Source organism: Salvelinus alpinus, chromosome 25 (genome assembly GCF_045679555.1).
Source record: "Salvelinus alpinus chromosome 25, SLU_Salpinus.1, whole genome shotgun sequence".
NCBI classification, from domain to species: Eukaryota; Metazoa; Chordata; class Actinopteri; order Salmoniformes; family Salmonidae; genus Salvelinus; species Salvelinus alpinus.
The window spans coordinates 42299651-42326391 of NC_092110.1; the positions used below are offsets into that span (position 1 = coordinate 42299651).

At 45.2% G+C, this 26741-nt stretch overlaps 1 protein-coding gene across 3 annotated transcripts in view; it reads left to right on the forward strand.

The window, feature by feature from the left end:
• The window catches only part of LOC139553996 (alpha-actinin-1-like), a 118371-nt gene that overhangs the window by 35516 nt on the left and 56114 nt on the right, over positions 1–26741 (forward strand). For all 3 annotated transcript variants that reach the window (XM_071366851.1, XM_071366852.1, XM_071366853.1), the window contains exons 3-5: positions 5285–5404; positions 21669–21755; positions 23817–23904. In XM_071366851.1, the coding sequence (XP_071222952.1) occupies positions 5285–5404; positions 21669–21755; positions 23817–23904 (295 nt within the window). The remainder of the gene's footprint in view (positions 1–5284; positions 5405–21668; positions 21756–23816; positions 23905–26741) is intronic.

A 26741-nucleotide genomic window follows, 5' to 3' on the forward strand; every position in this document is an offset into this window, starting at 1 on the left:
AAAGTCTAAATCATGGCATGGAAGAATCTTTTCAAGTTATAGTTTTATATGTGCTCAAGCTCTGCGAGGTGTTCCTGTCAGAGGGAAACAGATGATGGTGAAAGTTAAGAGGGTGTTAGCTAAACAGACTCAGATAGGAGGTCTAGTCACCAGCTTTCTCCAACACTGACTTTACGATACACACCTAGAATATCATCCTGTGACGGGAAAGGTGGAAGAGTTAGTGTTTTTGGAAAGGCACACACCTGTCTATATAAGGTCACACAGTTGACAGTGCATGTCAGAGCAAAAACCAAGCCATGAGGTCAAAGGTATTGTCTGTAGAGCTCAGAGGCAGGATTGTGATGGCGCACAGATCTGGAGAAGGGTACCAAAACATTTCTGCAGCATTGAAGGTCCCCAAGAACACAGTGGCCTCCATCATTCTTAAATGGCAGAAGTGTGGAACCACCGAGACTCTTGGGACAACCATCTGCAGCACTCCACCAATCAGGTCTTTATGGTAGAGTGGCCAGACGGAAACCACTCCTCAGTAAAAGGCACATGACAGCCCGCTTGGAGTTTGCCAAAAGGCACCTAAAGACTCTCAGACCATGAGAAAAAAAAGTCTCTGGTCTGATGAAACCAAGATTGAACTCTTGTGGCCTGAATGCCAAGTGTCACGTCTGGAGGAAACATGGCACCATCCCTACGGTGAAGCATGGTGGTGGCAGCATCATGCTGTGGGGATGTTTTTCAGTGGCAGGGACTGGGAGACTTGTCAGGACCGAGGGAAAGATGAACGGACAAAGTACAGAGAGATCCTTGATGAAAACCTGCTTCAGAGCGCTCAGGACCTCAGACTGGGGCAAAGGTTCACCTTCTAACAGGACAACGACCCAAAGCACACAGCCAAGACAACGCAGGAGTGGCTTCGGGACACGTCTCTGAATGTCCTTGAGTGGCCCAGCCAGAGCCTGGACTTGAACCTGATCGAACATCTCTGGAGAGTCCTGAAAATAGCTGTGCAGCAACTCTCCCTGTCCAACCTGACAGAGCTTGAGAGGATCTGCAGAGAATAAACTCCCCAAATGCATGTGTGCCAAGCTCGCAGCATCATACCCAAGAAGACTCAAGGCTGTAATCGCTGCCAAAGGTGCTTCAACAAATTACTGAGTAAAGGGTCTGAATTCTTATGTAAATCAGTTTTCTATATTTAATAAATTTTGTCCAGATTGCATACCAGAGAGAATACTATAGACATCAAGAAAGCCAGTCAGTTGATTATTGACAAGTTTTTCCAACACTTTTGATAAACAGGGCAAAATAGAAATAGGCCTATAACAGTTAGGATCAGCTTGATCTGACCCTTTAAATAAAGGACGCGCCGTGGCTGCCTTCCAAGCAGTGGGAACCTCCCCAGAAAGGAGAGACAGGTTAAAAAGGTCAGAGATAGGCTTGGTGATGATAGGGGCTGCAACCTTAAAGAAGAAAGGGTCTAAACCATCTGACCCAGATGTTTTTTTGGGGTCAAGTTTCAGGAGCTCCTCTAGCACCTCGGACTGAGTGACCGCCTGCAGGGAGAAACTCTGTAGCGGAAGAGGGGACAAAGAGGGAGGAGCATCGGGGATAGTCGCATTAGAAGGGTGATGAGAAAATGTTGGACGGGCAAGGAGGCATGGCTGAGTCAAATAGGAATCCTGACTTAATGAAGTGGTGATTAAAGAGCTCAGCCATGTGCTTCTTGTCAGTAACAACCACATCAACATTAAGGGACACGGGCAGCTGTGAGGAGGAGGGTTTATTCTCCAGGTCTTTAACCGTTTCCCAGAACTTCTTGGGGTTAGACCCACAGAGAGAGAACTGCTCCTTAAAGTAACTAACTTTGGCCTTCCGGATAGCCTGAGTGCACGTATTTCTCATTTGCCTGAATGATAGCCAGTCAGCCTGAGTATGCGTGTGACGAGCCTTTCGCCATATGCAATTCTTCAGGTGGAGTAACTCTGCAAGATCACGGTCGAACCAGAGGCTGAACCTGTTTTTAATTCTCATTTTCTTTATGTGGGCGTGTTTGTTAACAATATCACTGAAAATATTTAAAAAAAGAAGGTCCAAGCGTCTTCAACAGAGGGGGATCAAGCTGATTCTATACCATTTTACAGCTATGACAGTCTATTATTACAAATCAGTCTGACAGTACTTTCAATCTGAAGGAAGTATGGTTTTGAAGTGACTGAAATGATTTAGAAAGGTATTGGGAAGTGACAAGAAAAAACACCAGGCAATAATTGATCTTCTGTGTAGAAAATATAATTGCTTTCAATGATGTGGTGCTTTCTCCCCCCCCCAATCTGATTATCATGGTTCTGTCCTCTCTCTGCTCTAACGAGTCTAACGAGTCATGCACAGCTTGTGAGCAGCTCGTGTTTCTGACAATCTTAGCTTTCAGGAATTGGGTCATAATAGCTCCAACTGTTTAAAAGTTAGAGACACATTTTTTGCAGGAGAAAAACAGAAACCAACTGCGTTCTATGAACAGTTCTATTGCCTTAGTAACACATTTTTATTTTATTCAGAGCTTGTCTCGCGACCCCATTTTCAAATCAGGCGAACCCTTTGGGAAACTGGGCAAGGCAGTCGTGAAAAAAAATAAAAATAATTAACGTGACATACATTTAATAAGGTACCTGTACATAATAAAGCAATGTCAGAATTGCAAACATAGCTAAGTGTCACATCAGCTAATTGCCGTCGAAGTTAGCTAACTACCTAGCTCTCGAAAACCCTTCATACTGTATTATCCGTAGGGTTTTCTGCGGTTAGCTTCGCTCATGGTTGGCTGCATCTGAACTACAATCCAGGCGCTCTGTTTTAACATTTAGAAACATCAATAATCATCACTTGCTAAACGGTTTTGCGAAACATATTGCTGATATGCCCCTTATCTTTCATATCAGCGAGAAAGCCAGGTGGTTGGCTATGTCTTCCGTCTGTCTTCCGTAAAAAAGCGATGTAACATGGAGACACTATAACTTCTTTTACCCTTTTTGTTTTTTGAAAATTATTTCTCGCTGATATGAAAGATATATTTGTTTTGTTACCGCAAGTGATGCGTTTTAATGAGCGTCTGGGATCTAAAAAAACAAACTCTCTCCGGCCAGAAGATACTGGGAAGATACTGCGTCAATAGGCAAACAAGCAGTTAGCGTCTATGAATGGGTTAGCTAGCTTCTGACTAGCTAACGTTAGCTATGAATGGGTTAGCTAGCTAGCTTCTGACTAGCTAACGTTAGCTATGAATGGGTTAGCTAGCTAGCTTCTGACTAGCTAACGTTAGCTATGAATGGGTTAGCTAGCTTCTGACTAGCTAACGTTAGCTATGAATGGGTTAGCTAGCTAGCTTCTGACTAGCTAACGTTAGCTATGAATGGGTTAGCTAGCTTCTGACTAGCTAACGTTAGCTATGAATGGGTTAGCTAGCTTCTGACTAGCTAACGTTAGCTAGCTAGCTAAATTCCAGACATAGGGGAAAAGTATAGCTGGCTATGTGGGAACACTGTTTACATAGAGTCCCACAGTGGAGGTGTCATAATACCCATAAAACCTAGTGGTCAAACAGGGAAATTGTTCCAATCATTTTTCCACCTTTAATATTTTACCATAGGGGATTTTAGAACCACTTAAAATAAGGGATGTGTTTCGTGTAAGCTTACCCTGGCGTGACATTTTGATAACCATGCAAATCTCTCTCCGACAAGGTGACTTTTATCAATATATTCGGCTCAAGTTACTCTCAGATTCGAAAATGCTAATTAGCATCAAAGTAGAGATCATGCAAAACTACAAATCCCTGCAAGCTCCTGCACGTCATTTCTAGCTGATACCTTTGCTAACAGGTATTGTGTCAATTTAAAACTCGCACAAGACCAGTTCACAGAATTTGTCCATTTAAATGAATTTTTCCATTTGATTTATTACTACATTTCGCTAACATTAGATAGTTTAATCAAGAGATTCTTACCTTTGCCTCGATTCGGTAGTCTCGTCCAGATCATCATGGTATTTGTAGTTCTTTATCATTCCATTTTTTGGGGGGTAAATACAAGAGAATATATTGATAAAATGAACCTTGTCTTAGAGATATTTATCAAAACATCACGTCATGGCCTACCCTTATTTTAAAATAAATTCTAATGTATGTCTCTTTCGGGAACTGCTCTCACCCTGTGAACCTCGACTCTCACAGGACATTTCTGATCCCCAGCAACATGGGCTGTCCCACAACTGCAACAGACTACTTTTTCCTCCAAAACTACACACTTCCTTTGTCCCATGCCCTCCTGCACACTTCTCACACCTCGGTATCTCCCTCCTGCACTCTAATGCAACGTGACCATAACCTTTGCACCTAAAAGACTGTAGCGGGTTCGGAAACAAACGCTCTCACGGGATAGCTAACATATCTTAGCATGACTTTATCAGGCAAACACTCAATATCGAAACTGAAAAGTATTGATAGGGTCTCCTCAGTCTCGTGCTCGGCACCGGATCTGCGTCTCACTAAATGGTGTGCTTCAGAGACACCAGGAATCGTCAGTTGATCCATCTCTACACTCAAAGCCACCGTAATAATCACTCCCTTCATCCGGAGAGCAAAGCTAGACACAGCTGTTTTCCCGAGGCGCGTGACACAGAGAGTCCGCTCCCAACGTGAGCTCTTCCTCTTCACTTTTGTCAGATTTGATTTCTGAACTTCCATAGAAACCCCCGGTGTTAAAGGCATCCTGAAAAGTAGCTTCATTTGTTGCTAGAATCTTTTACCGATAAAAGTTGCTGGAGGGGTCTGCGAACTCGCTAAATATAGCGACAAAGTTGCTTAAGTTGTCAACACTGGTACCAATTTGACTGGGCCGGCAGCAGTAGGAGGAGATATTCAAATCAAAGATGAACTGTCATTGGTCAATTTTATCAGACCGCTAGGTGGCGTTATGCGCCAGGCCAAAAACATCAACCCACCTGACATGACACAAAAAGGGCATTATCATAATTTTCACAATTTCAGAGTGTTATTTTGACATCTTAGTGTGGAAGTATCATGTTTTTAACTACAGTGGGCCTTTAAATATTGAATACACTACAAGTTAGCATTTCCTGCTGTGATCATCTTGCAACAACAGGATGATCAAATTATGACACTGCACCTGTAGATATTTTATATAAAGGTAAATGATACAGGTGTTGTTTAACATCAGTGTCATAAGTCTGACCCTTGACCCCTGACCCCTTCTGTCTGTTTCCTGTCCAGGAGAGCGCTTGGCCAAACCAGAGAGAGGGAAGATGAGAGTCCACAAGATCTCCAACGTCAACAAAGCTCTCCACTACATCACCAGTAAAGGAGTCAAGCTGGTGTCCATTGGAGCTGAGGGTGAGTTGAAAACCTTAAAAAGACTGTAAAAATAAGTGACTGACACACTTCTGCATTAATTTAGATAGAGTGAAGACCCTGGTCGCATGATACTGGACTGTCTTATATACACAGTAACAATGAAAGAAATGCCTGAAATTAGATCCCCCTACATACTGGTTTTCACGAGAAAGAGGTGCTCTTCTGCACTTTTCAAACAATCTAGTAAAATGTGGAGGAGGAGTTAAGACGAATGGATAAGATGGCTGCTGTTTCACTCCTAACCAATCGTGCTATTCGGTGTGTTTTTTCCCCGGTGTTTGTAACTTTTTTTGGTACATAATGTTTCTCCAACCGTCTCTTATGACCGAAAAAAAGAGCTTCTAGATATCAGAACAGCGATTACTCATCTCGGACTGGACAAAGATTTTTTCTTTAACGAATTGGAGGCGAAAGATTAACGGCTCCTCCCGGACCAAATCCCTGTCATTCGCATGAAGAGGAGACGCAGATCCGGGTGCCTTTGCGAGAATTCGTTGGCGTGTGGATCATTTGCCTTTACCATCCGTCCTACTGGCGAACGTGCAATCACTGGAGAATAAACTGGATGAGCTCCGTTCGAGACTATCCTACCAATGGGACATTAAAAACTGTAAATCTTATGTTTCTCCGAGTCATGGCTGAACGAGGATAGTTGGCTGGGTTTTCCGTGCATCGGCAAGACAGAACAGCAACCTCCAGTAAGACGAGGGGTGGTGGTGTGTGTCTATTTGTCAACAACAGCTGGTGCGCAACGTCTAATATTAAAGATGTCTCGAGGTTTTGCTCGGCTGAGGTAGAGTACCTCATGATAAGCTGTATACCACACTATTTACCAAGAGTTTATACAGTGGGGAGAACAAGTATTTGATACACTGCCGATTTTGCAGGTTTTCCTACTTACAAAGCATGTAGAGGTCTGTAATTTTTTATCACAGGTACACTTCAACTGTGAGAGACGGAATCTAAAACAAAAATCCAGAAAATCACATTGTATGATTTTTAAGTAATTAATTTGCATTTTATTGCATGACATAAGTATTTGATACATCAGAAAAGCAGAACTTAATATTTGGTACAGAAACCTTTGTTTGCAATTACAGAGATCATACGTTTCCTGTAGTTCTTGACCAGGTTTGCACACACTGCAGCAGGGATTTTGGCCCACTCCTCCATACAGACCTTCTCCAGATCCTTCAGGTTTCGGGGCTGTCGCTGGGCAATACGGACTTTCAGCTCCCTCCAAAGATTTTCTATTGGGTTCAGGTCTGGAGACTGGCTAGGCCACTCCAGGACCTTGAGATGCTTCTTACGGAGCCACTCCTTAGTTGCCCTGGCTGTGTGTTTCGGGTCGTTGTCATGCTGGAAGACCCAGCCACGACCTATCTTCAATGCTCTTACTGAGGGAAGGAGGTTGTTGGCCAAGATCTCGCGATGCATGGCCCCATCCATCCTCCCCTCAATACGGTGCAGTCATCCTGTCCCCTTTGCAGAAAAGCATCCCCAAAGAATGATGTTTCCACCTCCAAGCTTCACGGTTAGGATGGTGTTCTTGGGGTTGTACTAATCCTTCTTCTTCCTCCAAACACGGCGAGTGGAGTTTAGACCAAAAAGCTCTATTTTTGTCTCATCAGACCACATGACCTTCTCCAATTCCTCCTCTGGATCATCCAGATGGTCATTGGCAAACTTCAGACGGGCCTGGACATGCGCTGGCTTGAACAGGGGGACCTTGCGTGCGCTGCAGGATTTTAATCCATGACGGCGTAGTGTGTTACTAATGGTTTTCTTTGAGACTGTGGTCCCAGCTCTCTTCAGGTCATTAACCAGGTCCTGCCGTGTAGTTCTGGGCTGATCCCTCACCTTCCTCATGATCATTGATGCCCCACGAGGTGAGATCTTGCATGGAGCCCCAGACCGAGGGTGATTGACCGTCATCTTGAACTTCTTCCATTTTCTAATAATTGCGCCAACAGTTGTTGCCTTCTCACCAAGCTGCTTACCTATTGTCCTGTAGCCCATCCCAGCCTTGTGCAGGTCTACAATTTTATCCCTGATGTCCTTACACAGCTCTCTGGTCTTGGCCATTGTGGAGAGGTTGGAGTCTGTTTGATTGAGTGGGTGGACAGGTGTCTTTTATACAGGTAACGAGTTCAAACAGGTGCAGTTAATACAGGTAATGAGTGGAGAACAGGAGGGCTTCTTAAAGAAAAACTAACAGGTCTGTGAGAGCCGGAATTCTTACTGGTTGGTAGGTGATCAAATACTTATGTCATGCAATAAAATGCGAATTAATTACTTAAAAATCATACAATGAGATTTTCTGGATTTTTGTTTTAAATTCCGTCTCTCACAGTTGAAGTGTACCTATGATAAAAATTACAGACCTCTACATGCTTTGTAAGTAGGAAAACCTGCAAAATCGGCAGTGTATCAAATACTTGTTCTCCCCACTGTATATCTATATTTTTCGTAGATGTCCATTTACCACCACAAAATGATGCAGGCACTATGACCACACTCAACGAGCTGTATAAGGCCATAAACAAACAAGTGGCCGGGGACTTTAAAGCAGGAAAACTTCAATCTGTTTTACCTAATTTCTACCAGTATGTCACATGTGCAACCACAGGAAAAAAAACTCTAGACCACCTTTTCTCCACACACAGAGACATGTACAAAGCTCTCCCTCACCCTCCATTTGGCAAATCTGACCATAATTGTATCCTCCTAATTCCTGCTTACAAGCAAAAACTCAAGCAGGAAGTACCAGTGACTTGCTCAATACAGAAGTGGTCTGATGACACGGATGACACGGATGCTAAGCTACAGGACTGCTATGCCATCTGATGAACCATCAAACAGGCAAAGCGTCAATACAGGACTAAGATTGAATCCTACTACACCTGCTCTGACGTTCGTCAGATGTGGCAGGGCTTGCAAACTATTACAGATTACAAAGGGAAACCCAGCCGCGAGCTGCCCAGTGACACGAGCCTACCAGACGAGCTAAAAACCTCGCTTCACGGCAAGCAACACTGAACCATGCATGAGAGCACCATCTGTTCCGGATGACTGTGTGATCACGTTCCCCGTAGCCGATGTGAGTAAGACCTTTAAACAGGTCAACATTCACAATGCCGCAGGGCCAGACGGATTACCAGGACGTGTACTTAGAGCATGCGCTGACCAACTGGCAACTGTCTACACTGACATTTTCAACCTCTCCCTGACCGAGTCTGTAATACCTACATGTTTCAAGCAGACCTCCATAGTCCCTGTGCCCAAGAAATCCAAGGTAACCTGCCTAAATGACTATCGCCCCACAGCACTCACGTCTGTAGCCATGAAGTGCTTTGAAAGGCTGGTCATGACTCACATCAACACCATCATCCCAGAAACCCTAGACCCACTCCAATTTGCATACCGCCCTAACAGATCCACAGATGATGCAATCTCTATTGCACTCCACACTGCCTTTTCCCACCTGGACAAAAGGAACACCTATGTGAGAATGCTGTTCTTTGACAACAGCTCAGCATTCAACACCGTAGTGCCATCAATGCTCATCACTAAGCTAAGGACCCTTGGACTAAACACCGCCCTCTGCAACTTGATCCTGGACTTCCTGACGGCCCCCCCCCCCCCCCCCCCAGGTGGTAAGTCTGACACACAGATTCTCAACATGGGGAATCTCAGGGGTTAGGGCTTAGTCCCTTCCTTCACCTGCAACACCATCATTAAGTTTGCCAACAACATAGGGCCTGATCACCGACAACAATGAGAACAGCAGGGATAAGATCAGAGACCTGGCAGTGTGGTGCCAGGACAACCAACTCTCCCTCAACGTGAGCAAGGAGAGTAAAGGAGCTGATTGTGGACTACAGGAAAGGGGGGGGGGGGCGGGCACGCCCCCATTCACATCGACGTTACTGTCGTGGAGTGGGTCGATCACTTCAAGTTCCTTGGCGTTCACGTCACTAACGAACTATCATGGTCCAAACACACCACGACAGTCGTGAAGAGGGCACGACAACGCCTATTCCCCCTCAGGAGACTGAAAAGATTTGTCATGGGTCCTCAGATCCTCAACGAAGGTTCTACAGCTGCACCGTCGAGAGCATCCTGACTGGTTGCATCACAACAGCGCCTATTCCCCCTTTAGTTAATCAGCTATTCGAATGCTACCCAGACTATATGCAATGACCCCCTTTTTTACACTTTGGTATTTTGGTATTTCATTAGGATTGCAAAAAGGATTGCAAAAGCAGCAGAGACGATGTTAGAATATCTTCAGCATCAGGACTCTAAATTCATTCAGGTCTTCTAGCATCAGGACTCTAAATTCATTCAGGTGTTTTAGTGTCATATAAAGATTAAATCTATTGTTGGGCTGGAAAAACCAGTAGTCAACACAGGAGGTTGTCCTATCCCATTGAGGCCTTTGTCCTATGCTACATTGCTACATTGTCCATACATTTTTGAGGGTATTTTATTAGGATCCCCATTAGCTGTTGCAAAAGCAGCAGCTACTCTTCCTGGGGTTCCACACAAAACATGAAACATGACATAATACAGAACATGAGGTCCCGTGTGGCTCAGTTGGTAGAGCATGGCGCTTGCAACGCCAGGGTTGTGGGTTCATTCCCCACGGGGGGACCAGGATGAATATGTATGAACTTTCCAATTTGTAAGTCGCTCTGGATAAGAGCGTCAGCTAAATGACTTAAATGTAAAATGTAAATGTAACATCATTAGACAAGAACAGCTCAAGGACAGAACTACATACATTTTTTAAAAGGTACACGTAGCCTCCATATCAATACACACACTATCCAGGTCAAGGGGAGAGGCGTTGTGCCGGGAGGTGTTGCTTTATCTGTTTTTTGAAACAAGGTTTGCTGTTTATTTGAGCAATATGAGATGGTAGGAAGTTCCATGCAATAAGGGCTCTATATAATACTGTACGCTTTCTTGAATTTGTTCTGGATTTGGGGACTGTGAAAAGACCCCTGGTGGCATGTCTGGTGGGATAAGTGTGTGTGTCAGAGCTGTGTGTAAGTTGACTATGCAAACATTTTGGGATTTTCAACTCATTAAAGTTTCTCATAAAAATAAATGATGCAGTCAGTCTTTCCTCAACTCTTAGCCAAGAGAGACTGGCATGCATAGTGTTAATATTAGCCCTCTGATTATAATTAAGAGCAAAAAGACTCTCAGACCATGAGAAACAAGATTCTCTGGTCTGATGAAACCAAGATTTTACTCTTTGGCCTGAATGCCAAGCGTCACGTCTGGAGGAAACCTGGCACCATCCCTACGGTGAAGCATGGTGGTGGCAGCATCATGCTGTGGGGATGTTTTTCAGCTGCAGGGACTGGGAAACTAGTCAGGATCGAGGGAAAGATGAACGGAGCAAAGTACAGAGAGATCCCTGATGAAAACCTGCTTCAGAGCACTCAGGACCTCAGACTGGGGTGAAGGTTCACCTTCCAACAGAACAACAATCCTAAGCACACAGCCAAGACAACACACGAGTGGCTTCGGAACAAGTCTCTGAATGTCCTTGAGTGGCCCAGCCAGAGCCCGGACTTGAACCCGATCAAACATCTCTGGAGAGAACTGAAAATAGCTGTGCAGCGACGCTCCCCATCCAACCTGACAGAGCTTGAGAGGATCTGCAGAGAAGAATGGGAGAAACTCCCCAAATACAGGTGTGCCAAGCTTGTAGCGTCATACCCAAGAAGACTCAAGGCTGTAATCGCTGCCAAAGCTGCTTCAACAAAGTACTGAGTAAAGGGTCTGAATACTAATGTAAATGAAAAAATGTCTAAACTTATTTTTGCTTTGTCATTATAGGGTATTATGGGGTATGATGTGTAGATTGATGAGGGGAAAAAACGATTTAATCAATTTTAGAATAAGGCTGTGATGTAACAAAATTTGGAAAAAGTCAAGGGGTCTGAATACTTTCCGAAGACATTGTATTCCCTTTAGCTGAATAAGCACCCAAAACAACCTCTCCTCTCAGACACTGTCAGCAACCAGGCCCTCTGGACTTAACCAGGCCCTCTGGACTTAACCAGGCCCTCTGGCCTTAACCAGGCCCTCTGGACTTAACCAGGCCCTCTGGACTTAACCAGGCCCTCTGGACTTAACCAGGCCCTCTGGCCTTAACCAGGCCCTCTGGACTTAACCAGGCCCTCTGGACTTAACCAGGCCCTCTGGACTTAACCAGGCCCTCTGGACTTAACCAGGCCCTCTGGACTTAACCAGGCCCTCTGGACTTAACCAGGCCCTCTGGCCTTTACTGTAATTGGAAGCTGCTGTGTGTGTGTGTGTGTGTGTGTGTGTGTGTGTGTGTGTGTGTGTGTGTGTGTGTGTGTGTGTGTGTGTGTGTGTGTGTGTGTGTGTGTGTGTGTGTCACTGTGTCCGTGTGTGTCACTGTGTCCGTGTGTGTCACTGTGTCCGTGTGTGTCACTGTGTCCGTGGTGATCACACTTGTAGCTTGCGACGTGCCAATGTTTTTGAATCACACATGACCGCATCCCTCAAAAGCATTGTTGTGTCGCTCCCCCTCTCCTCTCCTCTCCTGTCTGTCTGTCTCTGTCTCTGTCTCTGTCTCTGTCTCTGTCTCTGTCTCTGTCTCTTCCTCTTTCTACCACTCTCTCTATTCTTCTCCTCCTTCTTCCTGTCTCCCAGCCTTATAAGGAGCTTTCCATGTGCTGATAGTTTCTCTCTCTCTTCTCTCTCTCTGTGTGTGCCTCTCTCTCCTCTCTCTCTGTGTGTGCCTCTCTCTCCCCCTCTCTCCTCTCTCCCCTCTCTCCTCTCTGTGTGTGCATCTCTCTCCCCCTCTCCTCTCTCTCTCTGTGTGCCTCTCTCTCCCCCTCTCTCCTCTCTCCCCTCTCTCCTCTCTGTGTGTGCCTCTCTCTCCCCATCTCCTCTCTCTCTCTGTGTGCCTCTCTCTCCCCCTCTCTCCTCTCTCCCCTCTCTCCTCTCTGTGTGTGCCTCTCTCTCCCCCTCTCCTCTCTCTCTCTGTGTGCCTCTCTCTCCCCTCTCTCCTCTCTCCCCTCTCTCCCCCCCTCTCTCCTCTCTCTCTCTGTGTGCCTCTCTCTCCCCTCTCTCTCCCCCTCTCTCCTCTCTCTCTCTGTGTGCCTCTCTCTCCCCTCTCTCCTCTCTCTCCTCTCTCCCCTCTCTCTCCCCTCTCTCTCCCCCTCTCTCCTCTCTCTCTGTGTGTGCCTCTCTCTCCCCTCTCTCCTCTCTCCCCTCTCTCCCCTCTCTCTCCCCTCTCTCTCCCCCTCTCTCCTCTCTCTCTCTGTGTGCCTCTCTCTCCCCTCTCTCCTCTCTCCCCTCTCTCCCCTCTCTCTCCCCCTCTCTCCTCTCTCTCTCTGTGTGCCTCTCTCTCCCCTCTCTCCTCTCTCCCCTCTCTCCCCTCTCTCTCCCCCTCTCCTCTCTCTCTCTGTGTGCCTCTCTCTCCCCTCTCTCCTCTCTCCCCTCTCTCCCCTCTCTCCCCTCTCTCTCCCCCTCTCTCCTCTCTCCCCTCTCTCCTCTCTGTGTGTGCCTCTCTCTCCCCTCTCTCCTCTCTCTCTGTGTGTGCCTCTCTCTCCCCCTCTCTTCTCTCTCTCTCTGTGTGTGCCTCTCTCTCCCCTCTCTCCTCTCTCTCTCTGTGTGCCTCTCTCTCCCCCTCTCTTCTCTCTCTCTCTGTGTGCCTCTCTCTCCCCCTCTCTCCTCTCTCTCTGTGTGTGCCTCTCTCTCCCCCTCTCTTCTCTCTCTCTCTGTGTGTGTGCCTCTCTCTCCCCTCTCTCCTCTCTCTCTCTGTGTGCCTCTCTCTCCCCCTCTCTCCTCTCTCCCCTCTCTCCTCTCTGTGTGTGCCTCTCTCTCCCCTCTCTCCTCTCTCTCTGTGTGTGCCTCTCTCTCCCCCTCTCTTCTCTCTCTCTCTGTGTGTGCCTCTCTCTCCCCTCTCTCCTCTCTCTCTCTGTGTGCCTCTCTCTCCCCCTCTCTTCTCTCTCTCTCTGTGTGCCTCTCTCTCCCCCTCTCTCCTCTCTCTCTGTGTGTGCCTCTCTCTCCCCTCTCTCCTCTCTCTCTCTGTGTGCCTCTCTCTCCCCCTCTCCTCTATCTCTGTGTGTGCCTCTCTCTCCCCTCTCTTCTCTCTCTCTGTGTGTGCCTCTCTCTCCCCCTCCTCTCTCTCTCTGTGTGTGCCTCTCTCTCCCCTCTCTCCTCTCTCTGTGTGCCTCTCTCTCCCCCTGTCTCCTCTCTCTGTGTGTGCCTCTCTCTCCCCTCTCTCCTCTCTCTGTGTGCCTCTCTCTCCCCCTCTCTCCTCTCTCTCTCTGTGTGCCTCTCTCTCCCCCTGTCTCCTCTCTCTGTGTGTGCCTCTCTCTCCCCCTCTCCTCTCTCTGTGTGCCTCTCTCTCCCCCTGTCTCCTCTCTCTGTGTGTGCCTCTCTCTCCCCCTCTCCCCTCTCTCTCACACAATTACATTCAATGGGATTTATTGGCATGGGAAACATATGTTTACATTGACAAAGTCAGTGAAATAGATAATAAACAAAAATGAAATAAACAAGCGAAAATGAACAGCAAACATCACACTTACAGAAGTTTAAAAGGAATAGACATTTTCAAATGTCATATTATGTCTATGTATAGTGTTAGAACAATGTGCACATTTTTAAAGTACAAAAGGGAAAATAAATCTACGAAAATATGTGTTGTATTTACAGTGGTGTTTGTTCTTCACTGGTTGCCCTTTTCTTGTGGCAACAGGTCACAAATCTTGCTGCTGTGATGCACACTGTGGTATTTCACCCAGTAGATATGGGAGTTTATCAAAATTGGATTTGTTTTCAAATTCTTTGTGGGTCTGTGTAATCTGAGGAAAATATGTGTCTCAAATATGGTCATACATTGGGCAGGAGGTTAGAAAGTGCAGCTCAGTTTCCACCTCATTTTGTGGGCAGTGAGCACATAGCCTGTCTTCTCTTGAGAGCCAGGTCTGCCTACGGCGGCCTTTCTCAATAGTAAGGCTATGCTCACTGAGTCTGTACATAGTCAAAGCTTTCCTTAAGTTTGGGTCAGTCACAGTGGTCAGGTATTCTGCCACTGTGTACTCTCTGTTTAGGGCCAAACAGCTTTCTTGTTTGCTCAGTTTTTTTGTTCATTCTTTCCAATGTGTCAAGTAATTATCTTTTTAGTTTTCTCATGATTTGGTTGGGTCTAATTGTGCTGCTGTCCTGGGGCTCTGTGGGATGTGTTTGTGTTTATGAACAGAGCCCCAGGACCAGCTTGCTTAGGGGACTTCTCTAGGTTCATCTCTCTGTAGGTGATGGCTTTCTTATGGAAGCTTTGGGAATCACTTCCTTTTAGGTGGTTGTAGAATTTAATTGAATGTCTCTGTTCTGGATTTTGATAATTAGCGGGTATCGGCCTAATTCTGCTCTGCGTGCATTATTTGGTGTTTTACGTTGTACATGGATGATATTTTTGCAGAATTCTGCATGCAGACTCTCAATTTGGTGTTTGTCCCATTTTGTGAATTCTTGGTTGATGAGCGGACCCCAGACCTCACAACCATAAAGGGCGATGGGTTCTATAACTGATTCAAGTATTTTTAGCCAGATCCTATTTGGGATGTCAAATTGTATGTTCCTTTTGATGACATAGAAGGCACATCTTGCCTTGTCTCTCAGATCATTCACAGCTTTGTGGAAGTTACCTGTGGCGCTGATGTTTCGGCCAAGGTATGTATCGTTTTTTGTGTGCTCTTGGGCAACGGTGTCTAGATGGAATTTATGGTCCTGGCAACTGGACCTTTTTTGTAACATCATTTTCTTTATCTGACTGAGATTTACTGTCAGGGCCCAGGTCTGGCAGAATCTGTGCAGAAGATCTAGATGCTGCTGTAGGCCCTTCTTGGTTGGTGACAGAAGCACCAGATCATCAGCAAACAGTAGACATTTTACTTCAGATTCTAGTAGGGTGAGGCCGGGTGCTGCAGACTGTTCTAGTAGGGTGAGGCCGGGTGCTGCAGACTGTTCTAGTGCCCTCGCCAATTCGTTGACAGTGCATTTGGAAAGTATTCCGACCCCTTGACTTTTTCCACATTTTGTTATGTTACACCTTTATTAAATTACTACACACAATACCCCATAATGGCAAAGCGACAACAGGTTTTTACTTTTTTTACATAAGTATTCAGACCCTTTGCTATGAGACTCTAAATTGAGCTCAGGTGCATCTGTTTCCATTGATCATCCTTGAGATGTTTCTACAACTTGATTGGAGTCCACCTGTTGTAAATTCAATTGATTGGACATAATTTGGAAAGGCACACACCTGTCTATATAAGGTCCCACAGTTGACAGTGTTCGAAGGAATTGTCCGTAGAGCTCCGAGACAGGATTGTGTCGAGGCACAGATCTGGGGAAGGGTACCAGCACATTTCTGCAGCATTGAAGGTCCCCAAGAACACAGTGGCCTCCATCATTCTTAAATGGAAGAAGTTTGGATCCACCAAGACTCTTCCTAGAGCAGAGAAGAATAAGAATGGGAGAAACTCCCCAAATACAGGTGTCCCAAGCTTGTAGCGTCATACCCAAGAAGACTCAAGGCTGTAATTGCTGCCAAAAGTGCTTCAACAAAGTACTGAGTAAAGGGTCTGAATACTTATGTAAATGTAATATTTCAGAAATTATTTTTTAATTATGAATTTGCAACATTTTCTAAAAACCTGTTTTTGCTTTGTCATTTTGGGGTATTGTGTGTAGATTGATCAGGGGGAAAAAATATTTAATCAATTTTAGACTAAGGCTGAAACGTAACAAATTGTGGAAAAAGTCAAGGGGTCTGAATACTTTCGGATTGTACTGTATGTTGAAGAGATTGGAGCTCAATCTTAATCCCTGCCTCACCCCACGGCCCTGTGGAAATAACTGTGTGGTTTTTGCCAATTTTAACTGCACACTTGTTGTTTGTGCACATGGATTTTTTAATGTTGTTTGTTTTTTCCCCAACACCACTTTCTCTCAATTTGTATAGCAGACCCTCGTGCCAAATGAAGTCAAAAATCTTTTTTGAAATCAACAAAGCATGAGAAGACTTTGCCTTTGTTTTGGTTTGTTTGGTTGTCAATTAGGCTGTGCAGGGTGAATATGTGGTCTGTCATACGGTAATTTGGTAAAAAGCCAATTTGACATTTGCTCAGTACATTGTTTTCATTGAGGAAATGTACAAGTCTGCTGTTAATGATAATGCAGAGGATTTTCCCAAGGTTGCTGTTGACGCATATCCCACGGTAGTTATTGGGGTCAAATTTGTCTCCACTTTTGTGGATTGGGGTGATCAGTCCTTGGTTCCAAATATTGGGGAAGATGCCAGAGCTAAGGATGATGTTAAAGAGTTTAAGTATAGCCAATTGGAATTTGTGGTCTGTATATTTTATGATTTCATTTAGGATACCATCAACACCACAGGCTTTTTTGGTGTTTGGATGGTTTGTATTTTGTACTGTAGTTCATTCAAGGTAATTGGAGAATCCAGTGGGTTCTGGTAGTCTTTAATAGTTGATTCTGAATATGTTTTTGCTGTTTGTTCTTTGTGATAGAGCCAAAAAGATTGGAGAAGTGGTTTGTCCATACATCTCCATTTTGGATAGATAACTCTTTGTGTTGTTGTTAGTTTAGTGTTTTCCAATTTTCCCAGAAGTGGTTAGAGTCTATGGATTCTTCAGCTTTTGAGCTGATTTCTGACGTGCTGTTCCTTCTTTTTTCCGTAGTGTATTTCTGTATTGTTTTAGTGATTCACCATAGTGAAGGAGTAGACTCAGGTTTTCTGGGTCTCTATGTTTTTGGTTGGATAGGTTTCTCAATTTCTTTCTTTGGTTTTTGCGTTCTTCATCAAACCATTTGTCATTTATTTCTTAAGTTGTCTGCTGGACGTCTTTAGATTTCATAGGGTAGCAGAAAGGTCAAATATACTGTTTATTGACATCATTTGAGTCAATTGGAGGTGTACCTGTGGATGTATTTCAAGGCCTACCTTCAAACTCAGTGCCTCTGCTTGACATCATGGGAAAATCGAAAGAAATCAGCCAAGACCTCAGAAAAAACATTGCAGACCTCCACAAGTCTGGTTCCTACTTGGGAGCAATTTCCAAACGTCTGAATGTATCACGTTCATCTGTACAAACAATAGTACGCAAGTATAAACACCATGGGACCACGCAGCCGTCATACTGCTCAGGAAGGAGACGCGTTCTGTCTCCTAGAGATGAACGTACTTTGGTGCGAAAAGTGCAAATCAATCCCAGAACAACAGCAAAGGACCTTGTGAAGATGCTGGAGGAAACAGGTACAAAACTATCTATATCCACAGTAAAATGAGTCCTATATCGACATAACCTTAAAGGCCACTCAGCAAGGAAGAAGCCACTGCTCCAAAACCGCCATAAAAAAGCCAGACTACGGTTTACAACTGCACATAGGGACGGAAATCGTACTTTTTGGAGAAATGTCCTCTGGTCTGATGAAACAAAAATAGAACTGTTTGGCCATAATGACCATCGTTATGTTTGGAGGAAAAAGGGGGAGGCTTGCAAGCCAAAGAACACCATCCCAACCGTGATGCACGGGGGTGGCAGTATCATGTTGTGGGGGTGCTTTGCTGCAGGAGGGACTGGTGCACTTCACAAAATAGATGGCATCATGAGGAAAGAGGAAAATTATGTGGATATATTGAAGCAATATCTCAAGACATCAGTCAGGAAGTTAAAGCTTGGTCGCAAATGGGTCTTCCAAATGGACAATGACCCCAAGCATACTTCCAAAGTTGTGGCAAAATGGCTTAAGGACAACAAAGTCAAGGTATTGGAGTGGCCATCACAAAGCCCTGACCTCAATCCTAAAGAAAATTTGTGGGCAGAACTGAAAAAGCATGTGCAAGGGGGCCTACAAACCTGACTCAGTTACACCAGCTCTGTCAGGAGGAATGGACCAAAATTCACCCAACTTATTGTGGGAAGCTTGTTGAAGGCTACCCGAAACGTATGACCCAAGTTAAACAATATACAGGTAATGCTACCAAATACTAATTAAGTTCATGTAAACTTCTGACCCACTGGGAATGGGATGAAATAAATAAAAGCTGAAATAAATCATTCTCTCTATTATTATTCTGACATTTCACATTCTTAAAATCAAGTGGTGATCCTAACTGACCTAAAACAGGGAATTTTTACTTGGATTAAATGTCAGGAAATTGTGAAAAACTGAGTTTAAATGTATTTGGCTAAGGTGTATGTTAACTTCCGACTTCAACTGTACATACCCAGCGTGCGACAGAGGTGCAGGAGTTGTGACCCATTTTTCTTGGTTGTTTTGTCATAGTTGTGCCTAGGGGGGAATATGGGGGAGGGAATACTGTCACCTCCAGGTGGGTGTTTGTCCCCCTGTGTGCTGAGAGTGTCAGGTTCTTGTCCAGTTCTGGCATTTAGGTCGCCACAGACTAGTACATGTCCCTGGGCCTGGAAATGATTGATCTCCCCCTCTAGGATGGAGCTGTCATCGTTAAAGTATGGGGATTCTTGTGTGGGGGATATAGGTAACACACATGAGGACATTTTTCTCTGTTGAGATAATTTCCTTATTAATTTCTAGCCAGATGTAAAATGTTCCTGTTTTGATTAATTTAATGAAGTGAGTTAGGTCTGCTCTATACCAAAGTTGCATACCCCCTGAGTCCCTTCCCTGTTTCACACCTGGTAGTTTGGTGGATGGGACTACCAGCTCTCTGTAACCGAGAGGGCAACCAGTGGGTCATGCTCCTCTATACCATGTTTCTTGTAGGATGGCAATTCCTGTATTTCTTATTTCCTTGATGAAGTCTTGGTGCCTCTCTCTCTCCCCCCTCTCGCTATGTTTTTCTCCCTCTCTCTCCTCCCTCCTCTCTCCCCATCTTTCTCTCTCTCTCTCTGTCTCTCGCTCTGTCTCTCTCTCCTTCTCTCTCTCCCTCCCTCTCTCTCTGTTTCTCCTTCTCTCTCTCTCTCTCCCTCCCCCTATCTTTCTCGATCTCTCCCTCTCTTCTTCTCCTGGAGTTAATCCACAGCAAAGCCAAAATAAAAGAGCCTAAACCAGACTTGCATTCCAGACAGATTAGCCGATTGGAATCCCCTCTTGGACGCACGGCCCTGCTGCCCTGGGACTGGGGAGGGAGCGGGGGGCAGGACAGGGGGAGCTGGATACAGTTAGCTTGTTAGAAGGCTAACAGGCAGGATGAAGGATGAAGGCAGCTTGACTGGACGAGGGGTGGGGCTTGGTGACGGGGGGCGGGGGCAGGATACAGGCAGGCTGAAGGCAGCTTGACTGGACGAGGGGTGGGGCTTGGTGACAGGGGGCGGGGGCAGGATACAGGCTGTGGAAACTAATAACAGAGGCTACAGCTCATGGAAGGTGGTAGGGCAGGCACAGGGCCATATGAGGTGATGGGGGTAAGGGGTTAGTGACAGGAGACAGGGTGGCTTCGTACAAAGTGCCACCCTATTCCCTATTGAGTGCACTGCATTTGACCAGAGACCCTTGCACACTCTATAGATGCTTTACCCATTACATTTTTGGGAGCATATATAGAATGTGTCTATGGACCTAGGGAACAGGGTCCTAGGGAATAGGGTCCTAGGGAACAGGGTCCTAGGGAACAGGGTCCTAGGGAGCAGGGTCTTGGGGAACAGGGTCCTAGGGAGCAGGGTCTTGGGGAACAGGGTCTTGGGGAACAGGGTCCTAGGGAACAGGGTCCTAGGGAGCAGGGTCCTAGGGAACAGGGTCCTAGGGAGCAGGGTCCTAGGGAGCAGGGTCCTAGGGAACAGGGTCCTAGGGAACAGGGTATTGGGGAGCAGGGTCCTAGGGAACAGGGTCCTAGGGAACAGGGTCCTAGGGAGCAGGGTCCTAGGGAACAGGGTCCTAGGGAACAGGGTATTGGGGAGCAGGGTCCTAGGGAGCAGGGTCCTAGCGAACAGGGTCCTAGGGAACAGGGTCCTGGGGAACAGGGTCTTGGGGAACAGGGTCCTGGGGAACAGGGTCGTAGGGAACAGGGTCCTAGGGAGCAGGGTCCTAGGGAACAGGGTCCTGGGGAGCAGGGTCCTAGGGAACAGGGTCCTAGGGAACAGGGTCCTAGGGAACAGGGTCCTAGGGAACAGGGTCCTGGGGAGCAGGGTCCTAGGGAACAGGGTCCTGGGGAGCAGGGTCCTAGGGAACAGGGTCCTAGGGAGCAGGGTCCTAGGGAGCAGGGTCCTAGGGAGCAGGGTCCTGGGGAACAGGGTCGTAGGGAACAGGGTCCTAGGGAGCAGGGTCCTAGGGAACAGGGTATTGGGGAACGGGGTCCTAGGGAGCAGGGTCAAAAGTAGTACACTAAATGGGGAATAGTGTGTAATTTGGGACGAATCCAGATTTGTTGTTCCTTCCCCCAGATGGATGTATCATTTTCAGTCCATCCCTAATCTTGACGTGTTTAAAAACATGATATTTTTGGGGTAAATTGTCTTGAAATATTGTGATTTTTTTAAGCATTAAACTTTAAGACCCTACCTCACCTGATGATGCCATGTTTTTTGACCTGTGTTTTGTTTGCTGTGAGATGTGGAGAACTTCCAGAACCCAACCAGGTTTTAAAAAATAAATTATTGTAATGCCTTTATTTAAACTAGGCAAGTCAGTTAAGAACAAATTCTTATTTATAATGACGGCCTAGGAACAGTGGGTTAACTGCCTTGTTCAGGGGCAGAACGACAGATTTTTACCATGTCAGCTCGGGGATTTGATTTCGCAACCTTTCGGTTACGAGTCCAACGCTCTAACCACTAGGCTACCTGCCGTCCCAGTTCAGTTCAGTGACTGTGTAACACATACACTGTGTGCCCTAGCGGTGTTTTCTGAGATTAGGAGGTAGAAACATATGATTCATTTGGGGAGGAGAGGAGCGGCAGGGTGACCTAGAGAGAGTAGGAGGAGAGGGTTCACATCATCAACAACAACATCGGACAGCAATGACTCAAAAGAGTCTGCTAGTTTGATGCTGCCTACAGAGTAGATCACCACAGACAAACTATTGACGGATTGATCCAGAACTTCTGTAAATGAACTCGGGTGAACATTGATATCCTTTCACCAGCAGTGAACCTGCTATACTGTTTATAAGCCTATAGTGAAACAGTAAACTGTAAATATAAACTCACACCAACATGGTCTCTCTCCTCTCCTGCAGAGATCGTTGACGGCAACGCTAAAATGACCCTGGGAATGATCTGGACCATAATCCTTCGCTTCGCCATCCAGGACATCTCTGTGGAAGGTACCAGGATGTGGATTCCTTTCTCAGTCGGCTGAGGGACTAATACAGACATTCTTCCTTATAGTGTTTTGATCTAATTAAACAAATCTTCCGTTATATGGAGACGTGACATGTTTGAGATGTTTGAGATCAGAGATGTTAGAGATTAGAGATCAGAGATGTTTGAGATCAGAGATGTTAGAGATGTTTGAGATCAGAGATGTTTGAGATCAGAGATGTTAGAGATCAGAGATGTTTGAGATCAGAGATGTTTGAGATCAGAGATGTTAGAGATTAGAGATCAGAGATGTTTGAGATCAGAGATGTTAGAGATTAGAGATCAGAGATGTTTGAGATCAGAGATGTTAGAGATGTTTGAGATCAGAGATGTTTGAGATCAGAGATGTTAGAGATCAGAGATGTTAGAGATCAGAGATGTTTGAGATCAGAGATGTTAGAGATCAGAGATGTTAGAGATCAGAGATGTTAGAGATCAGAGATGTTAGAGATCAGAGATGTTAGAGATCAGAGATGTTTGAGATCAGAGATGTTAGAGATCAGAGATGTTAGAGATCAGAGATGTTAGAGATCAGAGATGTTAGAGATCAGAGATGTTTGAGATCAGAGATGTTTGAGATCAGAGATGTTAGAGATCAGAGATGTTAGAGATCAGAGATGTTAGAGATCAGAGATGTTAGAGATCAGAGATGTTAGAGATCAGAGATGTTTGAGATCAGAGATGTTAGAGATGTTTGAGATCAGAGATGTTAGAGATCAGAGATGTTTGAGATCAGAGATGTTAGAGATCAGAGATGTTTGAGATCAGAGATGTTAGAGATGTTAGAGATCAGAGATGTTAGAGATCAGAGATGTTAGAGATCAGAGATGTTAGAGATCAGAGATGTTAGAGATCAGAGATGTTAGAGATCAGAGATGTTAGAGATCAGAGATGTTTGAGATCAGAGATGTTAGAGATGTTAGAGATCAGAGATGTTAGAGATCAGAGATGTTAGAGATCAGAGATGTTAGAGATCAGAGATGTTAGAGATCAGAGATGTTAGAGATCAGAGATGTTAGAGATGTTAGAGATCAGAGATGTTAGAGATCAGAGATGTTAGAGATCAGAGATGTTAGAGATCAGAGATGTTAGAGATCAGAGATGTTAGAGATCAGAGATGTTTGAGATCAGAGATGTTTCAGAGATGTTTCAGAGATGACACGTGACTCCCACTCTGATTTGAAAACTCCCTACAGCCACAATGTGATTCTTTCAGACTGGTTAAATGTGATTCATTCAGACTGGTTAAATAGAAACAGTCCAGGTTAATGGGTGAGTCTTAAATGGCACCCCTATTCCCTATGTAGTGCACTACTTTAGTCCAGGGCCCTATGGCACCCTATTCCCTATGTAATGCACTACTTTAGACCAGAACCCTATGGCACCCTATTCCCTATGTAGTGCACTACTTTAGACCAGAACCCTATGGCACCCTATTCCCTATGTAGTGCACTACTTTAGACCAGAACCCTATGGCACCCTATTCCCTATGTAGTGCACTACTTTAGACCAGAACCCTATGGCACCCTATTCCCTATGTAGTGCACTACTTTAGATCAGGGCCCTATGGCACCCTATTCCCTATGTAGTGCACTACTTTAGACCAGAGCCCTATTCCCTATGTAGTGCACTACTTTAGACCAGGGCCCTATGGCACCCTATTCCCTATATAGTGCACTACTTTAGACCAGGGCCCTATGGCACCCTATTCCCTATATAGTGCACTACTTTAGACTAGGGCCCCTTGGGAATAGTGTGCCATTTAAGACCATGGCACAGCACATGTTTTTATTTAACCTTTATTTAACAAGTCAGTTAAAGAACAAATTATTATTTTACAATGACGGCCTACCCCCGGCCAAACCCTAACCCGGACGGCGCTGTGCCAATTGTGCGCCGCCCTATGGGACTCCCCAACACGGCCGGTTGTGATACAGCCCGGGAATCAAACCGGGGTCTGTAGTGACGCCACTCGGGACCCCGAACTAACTAACTTCTTTATGATTTGTTTTCTCCACCCACAGAAACATCAGCTAAAGAGGGTCTTCTTCTGTGGTGCCAGAGGAAGACTGCTCCTTACAAGAACGTCAACATCCAGAACTTTCACATTAGGTAATATAAGGGATCCCGTTTTACATTTACATTGTAGTAGACGCTCTTACCGAAATCAACTTACAAGAGCTATTAGGGTGAAGTGCCTTCCTCAAGGGCACACAGATGTTTCACCTCGTCTGTTTGGGGATTCTAACCAGGGAACTTTCGGTTACTGGCCCAACGCTCTTAACCACTAGGCTCCCTGCAGACGCTATGGAAAGGGAAAGGGGGGAGAAGGGTACGATTTAAATTAGAGCACTATATAGGGAATAGGGTACGATTTGGGATGTAGGCAGGAACAGAGCAAGCCGCCTCAGAGTCAGACAGGGCTAATCGAAAACAGAGCGGTGCTGAATGTGATTCCAGACAGAGCTAACAGAGAACAGACAACTGAGATGTTACATACCATACTGATGGGGTAGAGGAGAGAAAAGAAGAGGAGGGCCGGAGGGAAGAAGGGGGAAGGAGAGGATGGGAGGAGGGGGATGAGAGGGGAGGGGAGAAGGGAAGGGAAGGGGAGAGGATGGGAGGAGGGGGGATGAGAGGAGATGCGAGGGGAGCGGAGAAGGGGAGGAGGGGGGATGAGAGGGGAGGAGAGAAGGGAAGGGGAGAGGAGAGGGGATGGGAGGAGAGGGGAGAAGAGGAGAGGAGAGAAGGGGAGAGGAAAGGATGGCAGGAGGGGGGATGAGAGGGGATGGGAGAAGGGAAGGGGAGAGGAGAGGAGAGGGGAGAAGGGGAGAGGAAAGGATGGCAGGAGGGGGGGTGAGAGGGGATGGGAGAAGAGAAGGGGAGAGGAAAGGATGGGAGGATGGGGAATGAGAGGGGAGTTAACATTGGCTTTGTAAAGTGTTGTAACAATGTGCAAATAGTTAAAGTACAAAAGGGAAAATAAATAAACAATATAGGTTGTATTTACAATGGTGTAATTTTGCCTCCGTCACAGTGGTCAGGTATTCTGCCACTGTGTATTCTCTGTTTAGGACCAAATAGTATTCTAGTTTTTTTTGTTAAATCTTTCCAATGTTTCATGTAATTATCTTGTAGTATTCTCATGATTTGGTTGGGTGTAATTGTGTTGCTGTCCTGGGGCTCTGTGGGGTGTGTTTGTGTTTGTGAACAGAGTCCCAGGACCAGCTGGCTGAGGGGATTTGTTTCCAGGTTCACCTGTCTGGAAGTGAGGGCTTTGTTATGGAAGATTTGAGAATTGCTTCTTTTTAGGTGGTTTTAAATATAATTGAATTGCTATTTTTTGGATTTTGACAGCGGAAATCGTCCTAATTCTGCTCTGCGTGCATTATTTGGTGTTTTATGTTGTACACTGAGGATATCTTTTGCAGAATTCTGCATGCAGAGTCTCAATTTGATGTTTGTCCCATTTTGTGAATTCTTGGTTGGTGAGCGGACCTCAGACCTCACAACCATAAAGGGCGATGGGTTCTATAACTGATTCAAGTATTTTTAGCCAGATCCTATTTGGGATGTCGAGTTTTATGTTCCTTTTGATGGCATGGAAGGCCCTTCTTGCCTTGTCTCTCAGATTGTTCATAGCTTCGTGGAAGTTACCTGTGGCGTTGATGTTTATGGCCGACCTTGGCCGATTAATTAGGGCCGATTTGAAGTTTTCATAGCAATCGATAATTGGCCTTTATGGACACCGATTATGGCTGATTACATTGCAATCCATGAGGAGACTGTGTGGCAGGCTGACTACCTGTTACGCGACTCTAGCGTCAAAAGGACCTTGTGGCTATAAGGAGCCAAGGTAAGTTGCTTGCTAGCATTAAACTTATCTTATAAAAAACAATCAATCATAATCACTAGTTAACTACACATGGTTGATGATATTACTAGTTTATTTAGCTTGTCCTGCGTTGCATATAATCGATGCGGTGCCTGTTAATTTATCATCGAATCACAGCCTACTTCAACTTAGCCAAACGGGTGATGATTTTAAATAAGCGCATTAGTTGCACAAATGTACCTAACCATAAACATCAATGCCTTTCTTAAAATCAATACACAGAAGTATATATTTTTAAACCTGCATATTTAGTTAAAAGAAATTCATGTTAGCAGGCCATATTAACTAGGGAAATTGTGTCACTTCTCTTGTGTTCATTGCATTCAGAGTCAGGGTATATATATATATATATATATATATATATATATGCAGCAGTTTGGGCCATCTGGCTCGTTTCGAACTGTGTTTCTTCCTAACAAAGACCGTAATTATTTTGCTAGAATTTTACGTAATTATGACATAACATTGAAGGTTGTGCAATGTAACAGGAATATTTAGACTTATGGATGCCACCCGTTAGATAAAATACGTAACGGTTCCGTATTTCACTGAAAGAATAAACGTTTTGTTTTCGAAATGATAGTTTCCGGATGTAACGGCAGCAGGGATCGGACCAAGACGCAGCGTAGCTCGTGTTCAACATGTTTAATAAAGATAAACAGTGAAACACTATCAAATAACAAAATGACAAATGTGGCAAACCGATACAGCCCTATCTGGTGCAGAGAAAACACAGAGACAGGAAACAACCACCCACAAAATCCCAACACAAAACAAGCCACCTATGTATGATTCCCAATCAGAGACAACACAAAAAATCTGCCTCTGATTGAGAACCATATTAGGCCAAACATAGAAACAGACAAACTAGACACACAACATAGAATGCCCACCCAGCTCACGTCCTGACCAACACTAAAACAAGCACAACACACAAGAACTATGGTCAGAATGTGACACCGGATTTGACCACATCAATGATTTAAGGCTCGTATTTCTGTGTTTATTATATTATAATTAAGTCTGTGATTTGATATTTGATAGAGCAGTCTGA